At 46.7% G+C, this 21,795-nt stretch overlaps 3 protein-coding genes across 7 annotated transcripts; all 3 read left to right on the forward strand.

The window, feature by feature from the left end:
• Positions 1 to 3,032: 3,032 nt before the first annotated feature.
• cntf (ciliary neurotrophic factor) lies at positions 3,033 to 6,587 on the forward strand. Its single transcript, XM_010888102.4, has 3 exons — positions 3,033 to 4,147; positions 4,878 to 5,183; positions 5,400 to 6,587. The coding sequence occupies exons 1-3, from the start codon at positions 4,016 to 4,018 to the stop codon at positions 5,538 to 5,540; spliced, it is 579 nt and encodes a 192-aa protein (XP_010886404.2). The 5' UTR covers positions 3,033 to 4,015; the 3' UTR covers positions 5,541 to 6,587.
• Positions 6,588 to 7,203: 616 nt separating this feature from the next.
• On the forward strand, positions 7,204 to 15,052 carry LOC105020800. 3 transcript variants are annotated; one of them, XM_010888099.5, is made up of 8 exons: positions 7,204 to 7,357; positions 8,705 to 8,814; positions 8,904 to 8,988; positions 9,705 to 9,900; positions 10,381 to 11,426; positions 11,700 to 12,547; positions 13,497 to 13,697; positions 13,881 to 15,052. In XM_010888099.5, the coding sequence occupies exons 1-8, from the start codon at positions 7,218 to 7,220 to the stop codon at positions 14,126 to 14,128; spliced, it is 2,874 nt and encodes a 957-aa protein (XP_010886401.1). In that variant the 5' UTR covers positions 7,204 to 7,217; the 3' UTR covers positions 14,129 to 15,052. The 3 variants fall into 3 exon arrangements, with proteins under 3 accessions (XP_010886401.1, XP_010886400.1, XP_010886402.1); XM_010888098.5 differs by having other exon boundaries at positions 7,206 to 7,357; positions 8,684 to 8,814; XM_010888100.5 differs by having other exon boundaries at positions 7,207 to 7,357; positions 8,684 to 8,814; positions 11,730 to 12,547.
• Positions 15,053 to 16,709: 1,657 nt separating this feature from the next.
• LOC105020798 (L-rhamnose-binding lectin CSL1-like) lies at positions 16,710 to 21,704 on the forward strand. Of its 3 annotated transcripts, none has more exons than XM_034290269.1 (13): positions 16,710 to 16,843; positions 17,114 to 17,137; positions 17,354 to 17,416; positions 17,691 to 17,802; positions 18,194 to 18,309; positions 18,530 to 18,577; positions 18,654 to 18,789; positions 19,070 to 19,179; positions 19,720 to 19,764; positions 20,535 to 20,664; positions 20,829 to 20,953; positions 21,499 to 21,536; positions 21,636 to 21,704. In XM_034290269.1, the coding sequence occupies exons 1-12, from the start codon at positions 16,813 to 16,815 to the stop codon at positions 21,504 to 21,506; spliced, it is 948 nt and encodes a 315-aa protein (XP_034146160.1). In that variant the 5' UTR covers positions 16,710 to 16,812; the 3' UTR covers positions 21,507 to 21,536; positions 21,636 to 21,704. The 3 variants fall into 3 exon arrangements, with proteins under 3 accessions (XP_034146160.1, XP_034146161.1, NP_001290877.1); XM_034290270.1 differs by having other exon boundaries at positions 16,713 to 16,843; positions 20,829 to 20,932; NM_001303948.1 differs by lacking the exon at positions 21,636 to 21,704 and having other exon boundaries at positions 16,732 to 16,843; positions 20,829 to 20,932.
• The last annotated feature ends 91 nt before the right edge of the window (positions 21,705 to 21,795 follow it).

Consider the following 21,795-nt stretch of genomic DNA (forward strand, 5'->3'; position numbering starts at 1 on the left):
AGTAATCATTGAGTCAGTGCAGATGGTTACTAGCTACTTTTTTTGCTCACGCTTCCCTATCACATGCCTCCATGTCGCTATGAAAATGCAAAGTCTGTGGACATTTTATTAGTAAAAAAAATAAGGTATGTAATACTCCTCAGCTTGTCCCCTATCACAATAGAATGAACATATCCATTACTGACCAACTGCTATTGTTACATTTAGTAGCCTGCATTTGTAGCTACTACATGTTAACTAGAGAGCTAGCTTAAACTATTAGCTAGCTAGGTAGTATTATTTTAAACTCAATGATTACATTTGTTTGCTACAGGAAAAGGATGACTACAGATGAAACAATATGCTGCAGCTACCCAAGGCCAAGTTACAATAATAGTGAGGTGATTCAATAGAATCTGATGTATGGAATTGGAATAACATTTTATAAATACCTTTTTGAAGTGAGCTGTTAATGAATTTAATAATTTATTATAGAACACTGTAACTATAATTGTTACATACCTTGTCCATCTGTATATATGAAGGTTGTATATATAACCTCAAATGTATATGAAGGTTTACAATTATCTTTCATCAACAAAACATACAAGTAGGACACAGAAGTTAACGTCACAAGTTCAGGAAAAATTCAGACTGGTCTCCAAGAAAGGCCCCTGAAATGTAACAATTTGTGCCCCACCACATTTAGACTTGTGGTGCCACCTCTGCCCTGCATGCACACCTTCCAGAAACACCTGATAACCATTAACATCCCAATGATTGCCTGCTCGGAGAGAAATTAAGTACATGGGTATACACTGTATTTACTATGTAATGAAGAATAATTGAATATGAAAATAAATATAGAATTTATATTTTTCGGTTCCTTAACAATGAATTGGCTATATCAAGGTCCCTGAGTACTTAATATTAAATTGGATGTCTCTTAGATGAAGAAGTTAATGAATTAAAGCGTGGTATGTTGAAATGAAGAGATCAATATTGTTCTATTGCTTGACCCGCCCCTGTACTCAGGTTGTGTTACGCTGCCCCCTTGTGGCTTTTGATTGTAGGTTCTGCTGGTTGTTGTGACAAGACAGGTTGCCCTTGGGATTATTGGTTACCGTGGCTATACATTTCCTTATTTCAACAACACGCTGACATCAGGCATGGACTAAATTATGTTACTGCACAGCCCAACAAGCCTTCTTTGGAAGAGATGTTAGAAAAGGGTTAATTCTAAAACTGGTGACTGACCTTCATCACATAAAATACACTATTATGACTGTCATTGGTATAGGGTCAGTCCTAATGTCGATGCTACCCAATTCCCGTTTTATTTGGAGCAACTCCCTAGGTTTGTATTGGTTATGGAGGGGGTCAGGGTCACTGGATCCCAGGATTTTCTCTCTTTTCCAGGGGGGTCATTTTGACCTGTCTGCATGATAAATCGGTTGTCGGACAAGAAAACCCTGATTGCTCCTGTTAAGTCGCCATGGACAAGAGCATATGCTGAATGACCGAATTGCTAACATTTAAGTGTAGTCATGGACTGGGAAATGAAAATGTTATTCATGGATATATAAGACAGTCAATGCTTATAAGCAACTTCTGCTTCCGGTCGATATCCCGTCAGCAAAACGAGCTAATGTGATCATTTTTAGTGTGTGTGTGTGCGTGGGCGTGTGTAATACAGTTGATTTAGGTAGACATCAACAACACATGAAACAGTAGTTTTATTGGCAGGACAAACCTCAAGGCTACGGTCATTTGAGTTAAAACTGAAGGCCCTGACTGGCAGGCGGGCGCAGAGTGCGGCCCCCTGGGACGTAATGGAAGCTATTTTGATGCTTCCGGTATCGTTCCATTGATTCCAGTCCAAGCGGTTACAGTGAGAGCTACCTCCCCTCGCCAGCCTCCCCTGTTTCAAACACATTCTTTAGACGTATGCTCATCCTGTTAAGACTCTCAGCGCTAGATCCCTGTTGACATGAACTCCGCCCTCGCTGGTTTACAGTTCCCTCGGTTCCGCGCTTGTTGTCTGCCTCAGACTGGAGGGACTATAGCCTAAATCCTTTCGACTTGCAGTACTGAGACTGTGCCTTCAAGAGCTCCTATAACCTGCAGGTGCCTTGAGGTATCCACACATGACAAAAACCGGCACCGCGAGTCAGGGGCGCCGCCAGGAATTTTGGGCCCCATGACAAAAAGTCTAATTGGACCCCCTCTGCGCAGCTGTTGCCTATTTTTTGGGGCCCCTCTCAGGCAAGGGCCTTTGGAATTGCCCTAACTTTCCCCCCTATATGGCGCCCCTGCCGCGAGTGTCCGCGAACCTGACAGAGGTGTGAGATATGCTCACTCAACAGACATGAAGGACGTTACTGACCCGACAGTTCTCCTGCAACAAGATTTTTTAGGGTGTAAACCCAAAATCTAGATTTAAATTGAAGACTAGACATTGATGTGATGTGATGAAGATGTGATGAAATGCAACTGACTTAACAGAAACACATGTCAAACCAATGGAACCCATAGACTTGGGCTCCTAAAAAATGGGACTTAAATTGTTTTCATTTCTAAATGGTGAAACCAATAGGCCTATGTAAACGAATAGCCTACCCTCTAAAGAAAGCTAACAATTTATATCCAAACTTTTGGAGTAAAAATATGCTTCATTCTCTCAATACCTAAGGAGGGAATAGGATGTTTAAATTGTATATGTTGCCACACTGAACATTTTAAACATATCGTTTTTAGTCACCTGGACAACTGTATTTCATGTCAAGTATTACAGAGGGAGAAATATAATTAATTTAACAGGACAAAGAAGCTTTGTATGTTAGCCCTGAACAAACTTGACCACTAAGCTACTTAGGATGTTTTTCGCTCAGGAATTAACGCTGCTGCCCGGACAATGTGTGACTTCAGGGTACTTCGTTTAGATGTATCTCTAGTGCCACCTAGTGACCAGTTACAATGCTTCACGTCACCGGTAACGCCTGTCAGATGATCCACCTTTTCACAGTCAGTTCATCCCAGCTCATTATTGTACATTTAGTTGACCAAACTGGAATTCGCCAACTTTTTATACGTGGAGCAAATCTATCTAGCAAACGTATTTACCAGATGTTGGATTTAAACATGTTGATGTTATTTCTGTTTTGAGTAGATTAGTGTGCCATTGCAAACAAGTCTTTCAAAACTCATTGGACAGCTCTTCCCCTTCCTACAGGACAATGAGCAGAAACATTCCTCCCCAAGCAACAAGGCGTTTTTCGGTGCCAAATAGTGGAATTATCTTTACTGGTCAAGTCAATCACCTGACCTGAACAATATTGAGCAGGTGTTTCACCTGCTGAGCACAAGACTGGAGGTGAAAATTACCCTGAAATAAGCAGGAATTGAGGATTACTGCGTTACAGGTCTGGCAGAGCATCACCAGGGAACATACCTACCGTCTGGTTTGTCAATGGATCGCAGACTTCAGCTAGTTATCGAAACCAAAGGTTTTGCAAACAAGTACTAAATTATGTTAATACATATTATGTTAATGTGTTAAATAACTTTTGGTTCCCCTAAAATCTACAGTATTTAGTGAGACACATCGAGAACATATTCTCGTTTGCAAGTGTGACGTAATGATACAGTTTAAAATAAATGTATAATTTAGGTCGACTTGTATTTACTGATTATTATTTAGGACAAATATGGGCTATTTTTCAAGGCTTGAGTGGACGTTCTGGTAGAAACCTCTGTGCGCCCCCGAAAACCGCCCCTGTTGCTTGCGGAACCATTTACATTCCAATATTATTACCCCTGAGCCTCGCGTGTCTGTCAACAACGAAATAAAAATTTGTCCAATGACTGCATCGACGAAATGGACATCTAGCTCAGCCGGTAACAATTCTAAAGATCGAAGTTATTTGCTTTAGCTAGCTTCGACGTCGGTGAGTCTTAATTGCCGTACTGTAGGGGAGAAAGGCAACGGGAATATTTTTTTCTCCCTGTCACCGCAAACCACCTCGGTTCGGATTCAATGGCTGAACAGGGTCAGTTTGAGGTAGACACGCTATTGGACATGCCGGCGCCTGGGCAAACGAGGACGGGGAGAGCAGTTGCTCTGGCTCGGCTACTTCACCAGGACTGCACACATTTGCTGGATCTATATGTAAGTAACCTCTGAGTGATCTGGGTGTTTTTCTTTGGTCTTTTATCAGGACAGCTTTCCATAAATAACACCACATAGCTCACCTTCCACGTCACCCACGTCCCGTTAGATCTCTATTGCGCTGCACTTGACGCCGTTTAAGATATTTGTAATTTTCTTATTCAAAGGGATGAGTCTTATTAGATACATATCACTTTAAAATCAGTGCCCTGCAGGCTGCTTGACCAACTACAACATCGGTAAATAGAAAGACGTGCATGTCCACTAAAGGCGTTCCTAATTGAATCAACCTTTAAAACCGTCCCTCCCTGTCCTCCATGTTCCTAACCCAAACCCTACATTTGTGACTCAGGGGAACCCACCCTAATGGATTAAGTCATGCATCTTTAAGCAATTTGGCAGCTGGCCTTGTAAAAAGAAAGCGTCAATAATTAAACTTAGGGTACTATTGGAGTGGCATTATTTAAAGTGCAATAATTGTGTTCATTCATTTATTATGTATTCAAGAAGCCAGTAGCCAGAATAGTAAATATATATATTTTTTTTTCTTCCACTCAAAATAAATGACTTTATATTTTTTCATTTTCGAGCAGAACATGTTACTCATTAGTACCTGTCTTTTTTATTCTGAGTTTTTGTGCTTTTACTATCATGTTTTCACTCTTTCTCCCCTCCTGGCCCTCCCCACACCCCTTTCTTCTCCTCCCTATCCTCTTATCCCCCCCCCCAGAGGGTGAGGGAGAGCCTCTCATCAGACCACACCCCAGCGGGCGATCGCATCGTCTCGCTCTCTCCGTCCTCACCGGACCTCGGCTTGGAGGAGCAGGTCCAGCTCTTATACTCAGCCCTGCGGATGTGCCTGGGTCTGCTGGAGTGCCTCATCCAGCGAGAGGATGAAGAGATGGAGGGCGAGCTGGAGGGCGATTACGAGCAGGCGAGGAAGACTGTCCGGGACCGATTGGGCCACCTGCTCCACAGCACCAAAGTCCTGCTGGAGACCGAGGAGGACGTCACCCCAGACCATGAATGCACCGAGGTGGGGGGCATTTCTGACCATGTCAACATAAATAACCAAGCTGTTCGCCTGTTAAAAGCTAGCCCAAACAAATATGCCACCAGGCAAATGACCTGGAACAGTCCGGTTACATACCAGACCTGTTACCTGTTGATAAGCGTGACTGTGTTCTTCTGTCTTTACGGAGCGTGGAAATTCCATGGCCTTTTTTGTGCTGACTTGGTCTTTCTCTCCCAGGAGGTCGATGGAGTCGTGGGCTCTTTCAGGGCAAAGATGTGGACCTACCGGGTGTTGTTAGAGCTGACACACTGGGCCGACTCTGCCTCTCAGACCCTCCACGTCCTCCACCGCGAGAGGGAAGGGACAGACGAAATCTAGTTCCAGTTGCTTCGAATGGTCTCTAAGTTTAGTGTCAGTCGACTTTCAATAACATGCATATGACTAATGTAATTAGGAGGTACAACTGAGCTCCTCTTACGTGATACCAGAGTCTTACCGGATGATTGTATTGAAGAAAATGAGGTGAACCAATTGCATTCCTTCGTCAGATTAGGGTTGCAAAATTAGGCAAACTTTTCCATTTTTTTATTTTAATTTTAATTTTTGGGAATCCTCCAATCGGGATTTTGGGGGTAAACCAAGGAATGAATTGAATGTTCCTGGGAATTTTGCAACCCATGTCAGAAAGGTTGGGCAAATCGGTTGTTCTGTGAATGATGTGTTGATCTCTTTTTTTAAATTTATGTAGTCTATTTATTTAATTACTTAATGGTGAGAAATGTAACTATATTTCCTCCTTTCGTTGGAGTTTAGAGTAGAAGAGGCTTGGTTGAATCAATCTAACATGCTTTAACTAACACTGCAGACTAAAACAAACTACTAGAATGTAACCAAAGAAATTACTGATCAACTGTTACTGTGAAAATGAATCGTACTGACTGATGGAAGATTGCTTTTCATGCTCTTGCACCATGTACTGTCAACATATCTCCAGATTCTTCATGATATACTGATTATGCATATTTTTATTTTGTTGGTCAGGCAAGTTTAGAAAAGAAACTGTGACAAGTTTTGTGTTGTTGCATGTCATTTTAATATCCATGTGGCTATTTACATACAGTGGGCTAATTGTACATTCTACATACTTGAAAATGCTGCTACATCTGTTTTAACTTACTGACTGTTACATTTCATCTAATATTACTCACTAGCCACTCGAATGTATGTGTAGCCAAAACTGTCACCCTCCTTCACTGTTGAATGTCTGACACGTGTCTGAAACACTGACTGAATATTATGAAAATGTATGTGCATGGCCACCAATCTGTGCCGTTTTGTGTTGTCATTGTGAGTTTGTATCTTGTCATAACATTTTCTGTCAAATATTTGGACTTGCACTGAATATTAAAATGAATAGTATCCACAGTGTTTTATTATACTTTTCATGCAATTAATAGTTTTCAGTGCATTAGGTTGTACCCGGTGCTCTCCGGTCACATGATTACCATATTGAAATTGCTGTGCTCCCGCAGAAACATATTTTCTAAAACAAAAATGACACATCGCCTTGTCTGGAAAAGACCTCACCCTGCATCACGTGTCACCGCCAAACAATTCCAATCAAAACGAATTCGAGGTGTAGGTTCATTAGGGAAGGGGGATGAACTTGTCCTTGTTTTAATCGGCTAGTATCTGGTGCTTTTGTTTTGTTTTCTAAACCAATGATTCCTTTGAAAAGTGAGTATTCTTGCTGAAAAAATATCATGTGAACGGGGAGCACATTTAAAACGCAGACATACCTACTTCTAATTCGGTGAAGAGGTGAAAGAGGTGTAAATAGACAGATGTTATACGCTTGAGTGCCGATCCTTGACCTAATATGTAGAGCATATTGTACCACTGAGGAAAATCAATACATTCCTACATTTGTTATTTTATGATGTGCTGATGCTGATTCCTATACACTGGCCCTCAGCATCACATCTCCTGTCATTGTAATGTTGCTATTCAACCCCCCATTTTACCATATCTTTCTAAACCTCTGCATATTCGCACATGCGCGTTGGGCAATCTACCGTAGCGCGAGGTAGGGTAGCAGTCCTAATGGCGGAGAACGTACGGTCGCCTTTTGACTACCGGGAGCCACCGACCCTCGACAGCGACGGGGATGGAAGCAAGCCGCCGCCGCCCCGCGGGTGAGATGAATAACTTATCGGGGAATATATGTATGTTAGGTATCAGATCACTTGCTAGCATGTTTAAAAGTGAAATAGAATAAAAGCCCTGTCTGAGCGGGTGTGTTTGTTTAGTTCCAGGCTTCCATCCGCGTGATGATTCTGTTGAGAAAAATAAAACACAGCCAAAGTGCTTTTTCGCTTCGGGGTAGCGATCGTTTTGTTATTCTGCAAGCTTGCACAGCTTGTCAACCATGTATCCTCACGTTGATAAGCCATATGCTTTTGATCTTTCGTTTGGGAGCGAGCCAGCTGTAATGTGTTGTCTGTTATTTAATTGGTCAGCTAGCTAGCCATAGTCATCTAGCTACAGTAGTTTAGCTGGCTATTCTAGCCAGTTAGCGAGTTACATCTCCCTAGACTGTAACGCGTTGGTCCTTAACTAGGTTGCTAATCACATCCAAATGCATTTTGACTACAGTAGCCTTGCACGATTCAATCTAGTTAGTTGGCGATATACCTGACATAGATATTCTTAGATTACTGTCGATTTCTGCATTTAATCATTCAAACCACACCTGCTTGCCAGATGTTCACGTAGCTAACGACGTTAGCCAGCTAAATAACGTGATGCTACATTCAAAGTGACGTTGTTAGGGAAACCCTCGGTTACATTAAGTGGTCATTTAGTATTCATGTTAGTAATTTAACAGATGCGACAACCATATACTACATGTGTACCTCCCCCGTGACGCAAAGAAGACGGCAGGAAAGTCAGGTAGAAGATTCACCTAGACTGTTTTGGTCTACTAGGTGACAGTGAATGCCGGATGTTAGGTAGTATTTCAGGTGTGGGTGGGGTTTGTTGACGACGTAAATCAATTGAGAAATGCATTGTTTCACGGTGTCCTAACGTTAGGACTTATTTATTCTGCGAAACAGTTTTCTTTTTTCCAATATATTATTTTGTTTTGGTTTCAGTGATATTAGATGTTTGATTCTTTGATGCATGGATTTGATTCATTTGGTCAGTGTAATTGTGTCTAGTAAAAATCCGTGAATATCAAATTAGCGTCTGAATATCAGATTAACATCGGTCTATCCCTATTGTTAATGCCGTAGCTATTGCGTTACTCTATACATTAAACCATAGAACAAGATTGCTGTGATTTTGTGATTCAATACTATAATAGGTCAACGCAGAAGTGGCTGTAGGCCTAGTTGACAGTCTTGTAGGATGGTCAGAAATGATCTGTTAATGTGTTTTTTTTTGTGTGGACACGCACAAAATACACCTGTCGGCTCATCTTAATGAGTGTGTAACGGGAAATGTTCTGAATCTAACAGGACCTCTGGTGGGTTTTGTAGGCGTGTCTGCGGGAGGAAGAGGAAAGGCACGCCTGTGAAGGTGTGTGACCGGGCCTATGTCACAGAGGATGAAGAGGAGGAGAGCTTGTCTGAGCACAGCTATAGTCCAGGTAAACGCACGCACGCAAGCGCGTCCGTCTCATGTTTACGCTGTGTTGAAAGTGTGCTTGGTGTTCTTACCTGTGTGTGTGACTCCTAGGGGATGGGCAGTATCCAGAGGGAGCGGAGGACAGACTGCCCCCACCTGGAAGCCCTTACTACCTGGCTGATCCCACCCAGCTCTGGTGAGTTTAGTTGGGGTGGGGGTGGTGATGATTGTTTTTGGAAACCATTATTCGAAAAACAGGCTTTTGTAAACTTTATTTCAGTAGAATCGTTCAGGGCCGAGAACCGCCGTAAACCAGTGACACCTGGCAACGTTTGTAACGATTTCGACGTCTTGTTTTGGCAGTGCTCCGGAGGTGGTCAGTAGATTCATGAACCAGTAGGGGCCTGGTTCCTCCAGAGTTTCTTCCATTCTCTGCCCCTCACTTAGACACTGAAATCCGTTGTGTCTTGTGTTGCCAGATTCCAGGAGCATTCCATAAATTATTTATTTTTTCCAATATCCCGTTGGGCGGATTCCGAGTATGGGGAGGAATGAGCGGGACATTCCGGACGGCTGCCTTTCTTGCTGCATACTAAAACCACATACTGTACATGTCCTACTATATCAGAAAAGCTCTGTTTAGCATGTGTACAACATATCAACCGGCAGGTCTGAAATGGTCATCTAATGAGCAGTTGTGTTTTTTTGTCTGAGGCCGAGGTCTTCAACGACCATTATCCGAAATGCGTATTTCATTCGGGCCTTTAATGTATAGCAAATTCTTGGTGAAATGTTATAGTTCTCGTGTATCCAAAATACCTGCCTCTTAGTGTGGGTGTCTGGAGGTGTGTCTCCGGGACCGGTCTGATGGTGGGTGGGTGGAGCCTGACGTTGGTCTGTTTCCTGGTCCAGTGTGTCTGAGCTGGGAGAGGAGGGCGCGAGCGGGGTCCGGGGTCCGGTTCTCTTCCACGCCACGCCCAACTGCAGGATCCGCGAGGTGCATTGTGGGAGCCAGGTGCGATTGGTCGTCATAGCGATCCGCGACATCGCCAAGGGGGAGGAGATCACCGTGGACTACAGCCTGACGGACTGGGGAGAGAACAACATGGTGACTATGACTCGCTGCTTAAAAGGCGTCCGTTTTCCTCGTAGCGCCGCAATTTCGGCCGTTCTCCGATATTTAGCCGGCGATTGAGAGGTCAGGGGTCATGACGTCAGTCGTCACGGCAATCCAGTACATCTCAACATTGACGTTGTACGTCAGTGAGCATTGCTGGCTGAGCGTTGTCTCCTTGTCCTGTCCAAGTAAAGAGCATTGTGACGGCCAGTGTGATGGCCTCGGCGCTGGGACGCCCTTTGCGCCCTGTTGAACCCTTTTGGTTGTGTCGTGAATGTCCTAGGGGTTTCGTAACCCTGTGGCACGGCGAGTGTTAGTCTGCAGCTGTAACCCAGACAATAACGTTAAGAAGGTAATGAAAAGTGTCCCGGCCCCCACATACCTCAAGTCCATTTTAGGACATTTTTATGGTTATGGGGGGGGGGCATTTACAATGTTCGTCTCTCTCTTTTTTTTTTCTATCACTGTCAGGAAGAGGAACCAGGGCCCCACCCTCTGTCTCTGTCCGACTACCTCACGCCATCCTGGTCTCTGTCCCCCTCCTCCTCTCCGCTCACCCACTCTGAGCCCAGCGACTCGGACCGCGAGGAGGATGAGGAGGAGGAGGAAGACGATGACGACGACGACGAGGAGGAGGACATGGAGGAGCTGCGGGGCCGCATGCTCCGCCGCCGGAAGAAGCGCAAAATGGCAGCCGCCGTCGCCGGCACCAAGAAGAAGAGCACCGCAGGCCCCAGGTCGGTACCCGGGCGCCCCTGCTCGTCCTCCTTCTCACGCCTGGCGTCCGCCTCCTCCTCAGTGCCCGCCCGGACCCCGGGGCAGCCCAGCGCCCTGGCGCCGCAGCCCACCACCAACATCAACAACAACATCAACATCAACATCGGCGGTTCCGGCGCGGCCACGGTCAGCAGGAGGCAGCGTTGCCCGTACTGTGGCCGCCACTACCGCTCGCTGGCGCGCCACCTGGAGAAGCACCACGCCAACCAGCCCGAGGTCAGGGCCGCCATGGAGCTGGCCGCGCTCCGCACACACACCACCTCCGCCTCGTCCCGCCCTCACCCCTCCCCTGTGCAAGGCCACACCTTCGCCTCTCCGCAGCCCTCCTCCTCCGCCACGGCCACCGCCCCGCCCCCTTTCTTCTCCAGGGAGAGGGAGGCGCCGGCCACTCGGAGTTCCTCGGGGGCGGTGTCCTTCTCGCTCTCGCTCTCCCCGCCCCCGGCTGCTCAGTCGACCGCGGCCAACAAAAGCGCCGGCGTATCGGCGCCGACTCCAAAGCGAAACTCCGCCCCTGCGGCGCCGCCGGTGAAAAGCCCGCCGGCGCCTGCGCCGCCCAGGAGGGGCCGCAGGCCAAAGAGGGAAAAGGAGGAGCAGCCGAAATTGGAGGAGTGTGTAAGGAGCAAGGAGGAAGAGATGCCTCCGCCACCAACCCCCGAGCCGGAGGAGCCTGAGGAGGAGCCGGAGCTGAGTGGGGCGGAGGAGGAGGAGAGTCCAGAGGATAAGACGACACCAGTGTCTAGGTACGTGATGGGTGGTTCTGCCGCTTGAAAGACGACGTGGGCCGGACTTTTTAATTTAAATGTAATTGCGTGTCGTTTCCAGATTACATAACTGAGACCGTGTGTGTGTGTGTGTGTGTGTGTGTGTGTGTGTGTGTGTGTGTGTGTGTGTGTGTGTGTGTGTGTGTGTGTGTGTGTGTGTGTGTGTGTGTGTGTGTGTGTGTGTGTGTGTGTGTGTGTGTGTGTGTGTGTGTGTGTGTGTGTGTGTGTGTGTGCACGCGTGCATGTTTACAGACAGACATCTCTCTCTCCTCTCTCTCCCAGCTCCCACAGGCACCACATGCCTCCGCTCCTCTCCTCCCTCTCCTGTCTGGTGCTCTACCTCCGACGCCAGCAGCACTCCTCCTTCCTCTCCCTGTCCCGCTCCCCCAGTTCGGCCGAGGCCTGGCGCCTCCTCTGCCACTCCACGCTGGCGCTCCTCATCCTCTACAACCGGAACCGCGAGTGCGAGGTGGCCAAGCTCACCACCCAGGACTACCGCAACCGCACCACCCCCCCGAGCCCGGCGCCGGCCCAGGCTAACCCCCTCGCGGGCTCAGAGGCCTCCCTGTCCCCGTTCGAGCGCCAGGTCCTCTGCCACCTTCCGAGGGCGGGGGTCCTGGGGAAGCGGGGGCGCGTCCAGACCCTCATCCTCCCGCCGCACTGCGAGCCCTGCCTGGAGCTCCTCCTGCAGACCTCCACCAACGTGGGCGTGGACCCCCACAGCCCCTACGTCTTCTCCCGGCCCTTCCACTCGCCCGCCACCCCCCTCCGCGGCACGGACCTGCTGCGGAACCTGGCGCGGGCCAGCGGCGCCAAGAACCCGGGGGCGCTGACCCAGACCCGGGCACGCCGGCAGGTGGCCATCCTCACCCAGCTGCTGCTCCTGGAGGAGGGGGAGGGGCAGGGCAAGCCGGGCGGGGCGGCCGCCAAGCGCCTGGAGGACTTCCTGCAGAAGGAGTACCACGTGACCCAGAGCTGCTCCACGATTGGCCGGGACCCGGCGCTGATGGGCCGCGTGGGCAGGGTGGTTCTGTATGGGGAGCGGGAGGGCGTGCTGTTCAGGGGGATGACCCTTCAGCACATCTGCCTGGAGCTGGACGGTAAGGAGCCGCTTCTGGGACCTGGGCTCCGTAACCAAGACAGCACACCGCTAATCCACCCAGAACTCCCATCTCTAGTACAAAGACAGCACACCGCTAATCCACCCAGAACTCCCATCTCTAGTACAAAGACAGCACACCGCTAATCCACCCAGAACTCCCATCTCTAGTACAAAGACAGCACACCGCTAATCCACCCAGAACTCCCATCTCTAGTACAAAGACAGCACACCGCTAATCCACCCAGAACTCCCATCTCTAGTACAAAGACAGCACACCGCTAATCCACCCAGAACTCCCATCTCTAGTACAAAGACAGCACACCGCTAATCCACCCAGAACTCCCATCTCTAGTACAAAGACAGCACACCGCTAATCCACCCAGAACTCCCATCTCTAGTACAAAGACAGCACACCGCTAATCCACCCAGAACTCAAACACTAGTCAATCCTAGTCACCTCCAAGTCATACCTGGCACCCGTAGGAGGGAAAATAAGATACATTGTTTAGGGCTGTTAAGTCAATAATTGTCAATTTATTTAAGAGTAAATTGATAATTGTGTGGTACAGTTATTTTGTTCAGTAGTCGCAAATACAGTTTTGTTTTCAATAACTAATTAATTGCGTTTTCGATACCTGTTGTTGAGGGGAGGGCTGGCATTTATAAAAGCCATATGGTGCCCCCCCGACCATGACATTGATCTTGTCGCTCAGAGACATGGTTAATGTACATCTCATCTGATATGTCTTTTTTTTCATTCCGCTTGTGTAAATGCCAGAGTGAAATATTTCCCTGGTTCCTCCAGGCCTTTCCCCCTTGCGAGTAAGGGCGATGGTGAAATTAGCCAGGTGTTTTGTATCCAGGTGTTGTTTTTTAAAATACAAAATGTTTTATTTCTTATTCATTTCTCCCGTGTTCCTGCTCTCCCTCCGGTCCGGAAACGGCAGTGATGTCTGGGAATTCCGCAGACTCCTTCTCGGATGACACGGACGGGGAGGCGGAGAAGCTCAAGGAGAAGGAGAAGGTGGAGGTGGAGGTGGTGAAGAAGAGACCGGGCCGACCTCCCCGCAAGAAGGTGCCCCCGCCCTCCTCAGTCAACCCGCTGCTGCCTGGGGCCCACAAGAGGAAAAACATCCAGCCCAAATCAGGTGTGTCCCTCCCATGGGTTTGGCTGTGCTCGTTTGCCCCGAACGGGTTAAAAACAGTCTTCTCTTAATACCAACTGTTGTGGAGGGAGATTGATACTGATCTTTAAAAACATATAAAGTTCCAGGAAAAAGTTGGGACACAACTCTATTAATATTTGACGAGTGTTCATGTTGATTTCCCAGGGAAGCGCGGCGTGCTGAAACGGCCCTGGTCCGAGGCCGAGCGCGTCGCCGTGGAGACCCACCTGAAGCGGAACATCATGGAGCTGCGTGTGCCGGCCAAGGCGGACTGCGAGCGATGCCTGCAACTCTGCCCCCTGCTGGTCAGCAACCAGCGCGACTGGAGGGCCATCAAGTTCTACTGCCACAACCGTATCCAGCTGCTGAAGAAGCAGGGCAGGAGGGAGCACGCAATACAGGGGGCGCTCTGAGAGGGGGAGAGAAGGAGGAGTGGGGGAGACGGGGAGAGAGAGGCAGGGAGAGAAGTGGGGACAGAGAAAGAAGGAAGGAAGGAAGGATGTGAGATTGAGAACTGACTTCTACAATCTGGAGGGACCCGATTCTGGTACCAGAGAAGAATCTGCCGGTCTGATAGTTTTCCACCATGTTGACCGTCTTCAAGCCCTGTACCTGGGTCGTGCAGGTGACCAGGTGTTCTCAGAGAAGGTCTTGAAAAGGAACGCGGGTCACTAAAATGCTCCCCGTGGTCCCTGCAATTCCCATGGCACTTATTGTTGGGAGTACGGGAGTTAAGCCTGGTGTCCAGGCTACATTTCCAAGCCGGGTTACCATGGACACCTAACAATGCGCAGCTTCCAATTGGCTCCCATCCCTCGTAAAACGCTGTTATTAGTACCATAGATACTAAATGAAGGTGGTCAGTATGTATTTACGCCTCTCCAGATAAGAGCATCAGTGGAAAACAACACGAGAAAACCACAAATGTTACAACCTGTTTTGCGACTTAAAAAACGCCCAGGAGTGAAAGTGTCTCATGAGGTTTCCTAAATAACTGTCTAATAACCCCCCCAACCCCCCCCCCCGGTTAGACAAAGTTACATTTCTATTCTCAGTGCCTAGGACCAATTATTCATTCTGAGGGGTTTTGTGAATAATGGCCCTGGTATTGAGAAACACTACTCCTAGACATGCAGGAGATGAGAGGACCTGAGTTTTAAATTCAAAGCAACGGGGCATGAAGGACGAGGAACTGAGAATATGAGTTGAAAGGCAATGGAGGATGTTTTGAACTGTCAAAATCCACCTCGACTGAAAGCTGAGAACCAAACGTCAAGTGTTCGGTTTGCTTTACGGGGACGTAGGCAGGAGCATTTGGTTCTATTCCATAAAAAAAATAAAAAAATAAAAAGAACCAATAGAATTAGATGTCAGATGGACTGAGACTCCAATGGACTCTGAAGTTTGTGTTTGATATTGATTACCGAATGGTTTGTACCCTAACCGTTGCCACAGAAACTGTATTGATCAAAGTTTGGGACGTTGACGCACAAGTGAACCTCTTCACACATACCTCTGGACCACGGTCGTAGTCACACTAACATGAAACAAGGCACACATACTTGAAAGGAATAATCTTTTATTGCCCCCCCCCACACACACACAAACACCCACACAGTTCTCACCCGTGACAACCGCCTCATCGCAGCTGCTCCCGACGGGCTCTGGAGAGTCAAATATCGAGACGTGTCCTCTGAAGCACATCCCACCAAGCTATTCTGCCACTTTTCATACTTCCCCCTCACCCAGGAAGTACCCACCAGCACCTATGTGCTTGGAGTAGGATGCGTTCACAGGTGCCCCAAACTCAACATGTCGACCTTTGTCCAACGCCAGTCCTGTGCGGTGCGTTGGGACAGTTCGCGCCCCGAATGTGCCAGGCCACCAGGGATTGCCGGTGTGCTGCGATGGCGCAGCAATGGAGACCGCTGCACCAACCCGGGAATCCCGCTCATGTCTGGTTTTATGTTGTTGTTTTTTTTATCTCTTGTGATTTTACGTGACGGTTGGTCACATGGTCTTATCAGTAACAAATGTAAATACTAATGTATCAACGATGAAATCGGACACCGTGGTAAGGAAGTTGTTCGTACTCTGCTTTTGTGTACATATTGTAAATACTACTTATTAAAATGTACCACATTTTGAAGCGTTTTCTTCACCGCAGTTGTAAAGGGGGATTTAGAAAGAACTTTAACTACATTACTGCAACAAATTCACTGAACTTGAATATTGTAATCTGAGGTTTCCTAAACTAAGGGAATTGTTGCTCCAACTTGTAAAACATTCAAGCTGCAAATGTTCCGGCCCCAGACGTGCAGGAGAATCTCAGAAATATGCATGTCTTCCGTTTCTCATGTGTGAGGCTCCCAGCACTTAACTTCTGAGAGTGGACGAGACCAGGCACTACATCAGACTGGGGCAGAATTAATGTCTGAACAACAAAGTTATTTTCTACACAGGTGACCCAATAGTATTTCCTTCATTTCTCTGTGATGCACACAATCTTCAGAGAAGCCGAGGACGGTATGTAGGTCCTGTTGGGTTTTAATGCATGGAGTTCAGTTCGTTGGAACGATCTCATGACCATTGCGACACCTCTGTGTTGGTTTGCCAAGTTGGTTAGACTGGGAGTTTCTCCACACGGGTCTATCTAGCCATCTAGGTGTTTTGTTATTATGGTGAAATAAAGTCTAATTATGTGTTATGTTGTGAAGTGGAACACATCTGGGTCGTAGTGTCAGAATGAGGGTTCGTTTTAGGGTCCGGCGTTAGGGGTCTGTGAAGTTTAAGCATAAAGGTTAGGTTGTTAGGGAGAATGTTTAGTGTTTTTTCTGGTCCCCACAATACTATAAAAGTGTGTGTGTGTGTGTGTGTGTGTGTGTGAGTGAATGTGTCGGAGGGGATGTCGTGTGTTTTTGACATTTTGACCCCTGCTCTGGATTAGTAGGTTGGGCCACAGAGAAAAGGAGGAGCTATATTCCAGTATAATGTGTTCCTACTGTATCTCACTTCCAGGAACAACTATCACTGTGTGCTTAAAGACTCTTCATAGTCCCATGCTGAAAAGTCTCCAACAAAGGTCCATGATAACAGAATGCTTCTTAACCAATCGGTTTTAATAATCCGTGAGTCTCTATACTTTTTAAATTCCTGTGTTTCTTTAAATGTATCTGTTCTTTCTTTACTCTTCTATTCTGGTTTTTGCTCCTCTCCTCTTTCTTGGATTCTTCTCTCTCCTCCTCCCATTTCTCTTTTCTGTCCACCGTTTCCTTTTCTCTCTTACAACCCTGTTCCAGAGACACTGTTGTTCCTAAATGCAGTATGTGCATATTGAGTTTATATAACAAGATAGATTTTGGTTGGATATAGATGGACGCTCTTCTCTCTGTCCTCAGTGCTCCAGGTCAGTCTCTGTCTGGGTAAGTAAAAATCATCTCACAGTAGTTACTGAATGGTTTTGCCAGTTCACCTTTCATGGGAAAATGCACATTTAGTTTTTAAGGGGAACTACATTTAAGTGACAGATTTCTGTTCACCTCAGCAACACTGTTCTGTGAGTGTTGCGTAGCTTCAGTGTATTTGGCAGATTAATGGAGGCGAAGGAAAGAAAAGGGTGTGATTCTTTTTTTGTGCAGGTTATGGAATGTCAGTATTGGAGAACCGGTTCCTGACGTGTGTTGATCTAAGCCTCCAGTGTGGTAAAGTAGATCTAGTATTCTGCCTGCTATCCTTGTACATCTACAGGTGTAGGATTTTACAAGACAGCTTGTCTGCAATACAGGTGTTTTAAGGTTCAAATGACTTGGAAAAAGTTTGACATTTCCAACTAGGTTTAACCTTTTTGTTTTATCAAGTCCAAACGAAAATGTCCAAGAATTATAATCTACATACGGCTAATAACTGGTTCATTCAAACCCTTTCTTCTGTGGATTGAATGCTTGCTATGGGGTGTGTGTGTTTGTCTGTGTGTAGACCACGGTGTGCTCAAGGTGTATGGGGTCAAATACCGCACCAACGAGAAGTCAACAGATGAAAGCCCTAAACCCTGCTCTGACACGGAGGCCTTCAACACCTTATCAGAGAGGTCTGCACACATTCAGAGAGAGAGAAAGAGTTTAAATTAAGCACGTAGTGTTTAGTGCAACATCCTTTATTTCCCAGCTTCAGGATCCTGTTGGCACGTTTCCTGTAATGAGCAATAAAACATTGTATCGGCGGCAAAATCTGTGGTTGATTTACAAGCCAAATGTTGAAATGCAGAAATCAAGCAACTTTTCCGGGGATTATTTTTTTCCAAATGCTAATGGATTAATGGATTGATTCAAGCCTTGGTCTGGAGATATTTAGCCACTCCTCACATTAGTTCAGCTACGCCAGAGTCTCATCGAGAATAGTACAGCTGTTTGGCCATACCGATGTGCTGTATGTCATAATTAGTGCACCTGTGTAGAAGCAGCCTATAACTGTTCACGCAGGTGTGACGGTAAAGGGCAGTGTCAAGTGACGACCCCAAGCAGTGTGTGTGACCTCTGTAACCCCGCCCAATTGAATCAGCCCTACCTGGAAGTAACCTATGGCTGCCTTGAAAGCAGTAAGTAGCTTCGACAAGCATCCGCCCCAAAAACACACCGACTCCGAAACCCACAGTAATTTATGGTTCCGTGTCAAATGACATTTGGCTTGTGATGACTTTACAAACCGTTTATAAAGCTTGACAAATGGGTATAGACGCTTAATAACACATTCGTGTAGCTCTTTTGTCTCTATATGAGGGTTATGTGTTTGTATGAATCTGCTTTTCTTCTTCACAGAGCACGTGACTACTTGTGATGGGGCTGGCATGGTGCATCTGGAGTGTGGTAAGAGAAGACACCTCGTCCCTCGGTGGATTTGTCTCGTCGGTCTCTCACCCTCTCCGCCGTTTGTGTCTTTTAGACGACGGTTTGGTCTTCGTTCAGAAGGCGGTGTACGGGAGGACAGACAGCCAGACCTGTAGTCAGGGGCGACCACAGGGTCAGCTGACTAACACACAGTGTTCCCAGGAAGGAACTCTGACTCGCTGGTCCCAGAGGTACACACACACACACACACACATACATACCTACTAACACACACACACGCAGAAATACGCACCTGTTGATAGATAGGGTAACATTGTAGATACATCATGGTTTTCTAATAATCTGCTGTTGCCATGTGGTTCTTCTACTGTTGCCGTGTGGTTCTTCTTCTGTTGCCGTGTGGTTCTTCTGCTGTTGCCGTGTGGTTCTTCTGCTGTTCTTCTGCTGTTGCCGTGTGGTTCTTCTTCTGTTGCCCTGTGGTCCTTCTGCTGTTGCCGTGTGGTTCTTCAGGTGTGATGGGAAGCGGATGTGTGAAGTGAACATGAAAGTGAATCACGTTTCCGACCCGTGTTACGGAACCTACAAATATCTGGACGTCACCTACATCTGCGTGCCTGCCAGTCAGTATTACCCCCTCACAGTAGGAAAGGCATGGACATCGCTGGTGAAGGTGTCCGCCTGATGATGTTAGCTGGGTGACACTTTAACTTCTTTGGCGGACTGGGTTGCCAGACTTGATTGACAGTATATGGCAACAAACACACCTTAAATCCCGCAAACTGTGCAAAAAAAACAGCCTAAATGCTTTTTTCCTATACAAACGTATATCTATGAAATAGCCAAGTTTTGCGGGAAACCTCCCCATCTGGCAACAATGCTGGCGGATGCCTCCCGATGACCTTGTTCGAATGATGTCGGTGGATATCCACCAATCACGAAACAGAAAATGAACTGCTTGAAAATGACGTTGACACTCGGATAAGACTGTCTGTCCTTGATTACTCCCCCGTCCTCTTTCCTGACAGCCCATTATGTCAAGTTTAAGTTTGTTTATTAGTCGTATAAATACACACATAAACTAAATATTATTAAATATATTAAATATTATTAGTTATTTATTATCCGTGTGGAAGTGCTGATAATGTGTGTTCTGTTTTCAGGGGTCAGTATCACCTGTAGTGACTCGACCAGCTCCCTGGACTGTGGTGAGAACATGATTATAGACACACACCTAACAACTCCCTCTGCCTACCTCCTTTGTAGTTCTGGGTGATTTTCAATTATTGTGTCCAGTGTGGTTGGGTGTGTCTTGTGTGGTTGGGTGTGTCTTGTGTGGTTGGGTGTGTCTTGTGTGGTTGGGTGTGTCTAGTGTGGTTGGGTGTAGTCTGTCGAGTGTGGTTGGGTGTGTTTAGTGAGGTTGGGTGTTTCCAATGTGTTTGGGTGTGTTTAATGTGATTGGGTGTGTTTAGTGTGGTTGGGTGTGTTTAGTGTGGTTGGGTGTATTTAATGTGATTGGGTGGGAGTAGAGATTTCATATGTATTCACCCCACTTGGACTTTCTCATATTGTGTTGCAATAAATTGAAATTAATTTAATCTGGATTTTTTTTTGTCACCAATCCCCACAAAATATGTTGTAATATTACAGTGCAGGAATAATTGTGTATTTTTGTCATTTCAATGAAAAATAAAACACAAACAGACTTGATTAGATAAGCGTTCATCCCCCTGTGTCAATGCATATTAGAAACACCTGCAAAAACCACAGACAAATGTGTTCCCTAAACCCTCTTCACGAAATGTAACAAACTCATTTATAGCTCAAAACATTTTGTGACATCCGTCTTTTCCGCAACCTTTTACTGAGATCAAACATTGCTGACTTTCTGCAGACACACACTATCTCATGTCTCTGTCTCTGTCTCTGTCTCTGTGTGTGTGTGTGTGTGTGTGTGTGTGTGTGTGTGTGTGCGCAGGCAAGGGTGTGATAAAGGTGTTCCATGCTAACTTTGGACGCCGGGACGGCACAACCTGCTCAGCCGGACGCCACGAGCTCAGCGACCAGAACTGCCTGCAACCCAAAGTCCTGGAAGTGGTAAAGAAATGGTAACCAAACCCTCTCCGTGTAGTTTGAAGGTGCATTCAAATATCCCCATATGGGTTTGAGCTTTCTTGAGGTTCAATTCCCGCAGGGGACCAGTGCACAAAAAAAGTATTGAACTGCTCTCCGTCCTGCAAGAAATCCTGAATGATGTGACGTGTAACTGCAGGTGTGAGGGAAAGAGTCGCTGCACTGTGGGTCACGACCCGACCTTCGGTGACCCCTGTTATGGAACCTACAAATACCTGGAGGTTTCCTACAGATGCCTGGGAGGTGAGTACAGATGCCTGGGAGGTGAGTACAGATGCCTGGGAGGTGAGTACAGATGCCTGGGAGGTGAGTACAGATGCCTGGGAGGTGAGTACAGATGCCTGGGAGGTGAGTACAGATGCCTGGGAGGTGAGTACAGATGCCTGGGAGGTGAGTACAGATGCCTGGGAGGTGAGTACAGATGCCTGGGAGGTGAGTACAGATGCCTGGGAGGTGAGTACAGATGCCTGGGAGGTGAGTACCGAGCAGCCGACAAAGGAGAGGAGATGAGGAAAGGAACGAGAGATGATGAGGAAGCAAGGGCAGACTATTGAGATGATAGCGAGGAGAAGTTTTGTGAACATGGAGGAGGTGGTGGTGAGATGGTGAAGACTTTTGGAGATGGGGAGATGGAGGAGATAATGGGGGGAGAAGAGGAGATGGTGGGTTGAGGAAGAAGAGGAGGTGGGGAAATTATGGGGAAAGGAGGTGATGGGTAGATTATAGTTGTTGAAGATGATGTAGGGGAGAGGAAGCCCCAATGTGTTATTAAGACTCCTCCTGACTGTCACCTCCCTCTGACCCTACAGGGTATTGATCGCCTGGCTTGGTCCTGGGACCTACTTCTGTGAGTCTGACCCTACTGGTGATCTGTTTTATTTCAATATGAATCCATTCTATGAAAAGATGTGCTAAATGTATAGCGGAATCTTTTCTTCCTCTCCAGAAGGACGACTTGGCCGACTGGATTCAGTTTTTAAGCAACAAATCAATAAATCTGTTCAACGAATGCAAACGAATGTCTGGATGTCCTTTTTGATGAAGTCATTTTGATACATCGGTTGTTTTTCTCAAAGTGTAAACTAGTCCTGACTGATTTCAAATTG

The sequence above is a fragment of the Esox lucius genome, chromosome 24 (assembly GCF_011004845.1).
Source record: "Esox lucius isolate fEsoLuc1 chromosome 24, fEsoLuc1.pri, whole genome shotgun sequence".
Taxonomy (NCBI): Eukaryota; Metazoa; Chordata; class Actinopteri; order Esociformes; family Esocidae; genus Esox; species Esox lucius.

Coding starts and splice junctions, on each gene's coding strand:
- cntf (XM_010888102.4), top strand. CDS start 4,016: ATGGCTGAACAGGGTCAGTTTGAGGTAGACACGCTATTGGACATGCCG. Junction 4,148..4,877: donor CACATTTGCTGGATCTATAT/GTAAGTAACCTC, acceptor CCCCCCCCCCAG/AGGGTGAGGGAGAGCCTCTC. Junction 5,184..5,399: donor CAGACCATGAATGCACCGAG/GTGGGGGGCATT, acceptor TTTCTCTCCCAG/GAGGTCGATGGAGTCGTGGG.
- LOC105020800 (XM_010888098.5), top strand. CDS start 7,218: ATGCGCGTTGGGCAATCTACCGTAGCGCGAGGTAGGGTAGCAGTCCTA. Junction 7,358..8,683: donor AAGCCGCCGCCGCCCCGCGG/GTGAGATGAATA, acceptor TGAATCTAACAG/GACCTCTGGTGGGTTTTGTA. Junction 13,698..13,880: donor AAACATCCAGCCCAAATCAG/GTGTGTCCCTCC, acceptor TTGATTTCCCAG/GGAAGCGCGGCGTGCTGAAA.
- LOC105020798 (XM_034290269.1), top strand. CDS start 16,813: ATGCTTCTTAACCAATCGGTTTTAATAATCC. Junction 17,417..17,690: donor TGATCTAAGCCTCCAGTGTG/GTAAAGTAGATC, acceptor GTCTGTGTGTAG/ACCACGGTGTGCTCAAGGTG. Junction 18,790..19,069: donor CTGACTCGCTGGTCCCAGAG/GTACACACACAC, acceptor GTGGTTCTTCAG/GTGTGATGGGAAGCGGATGT.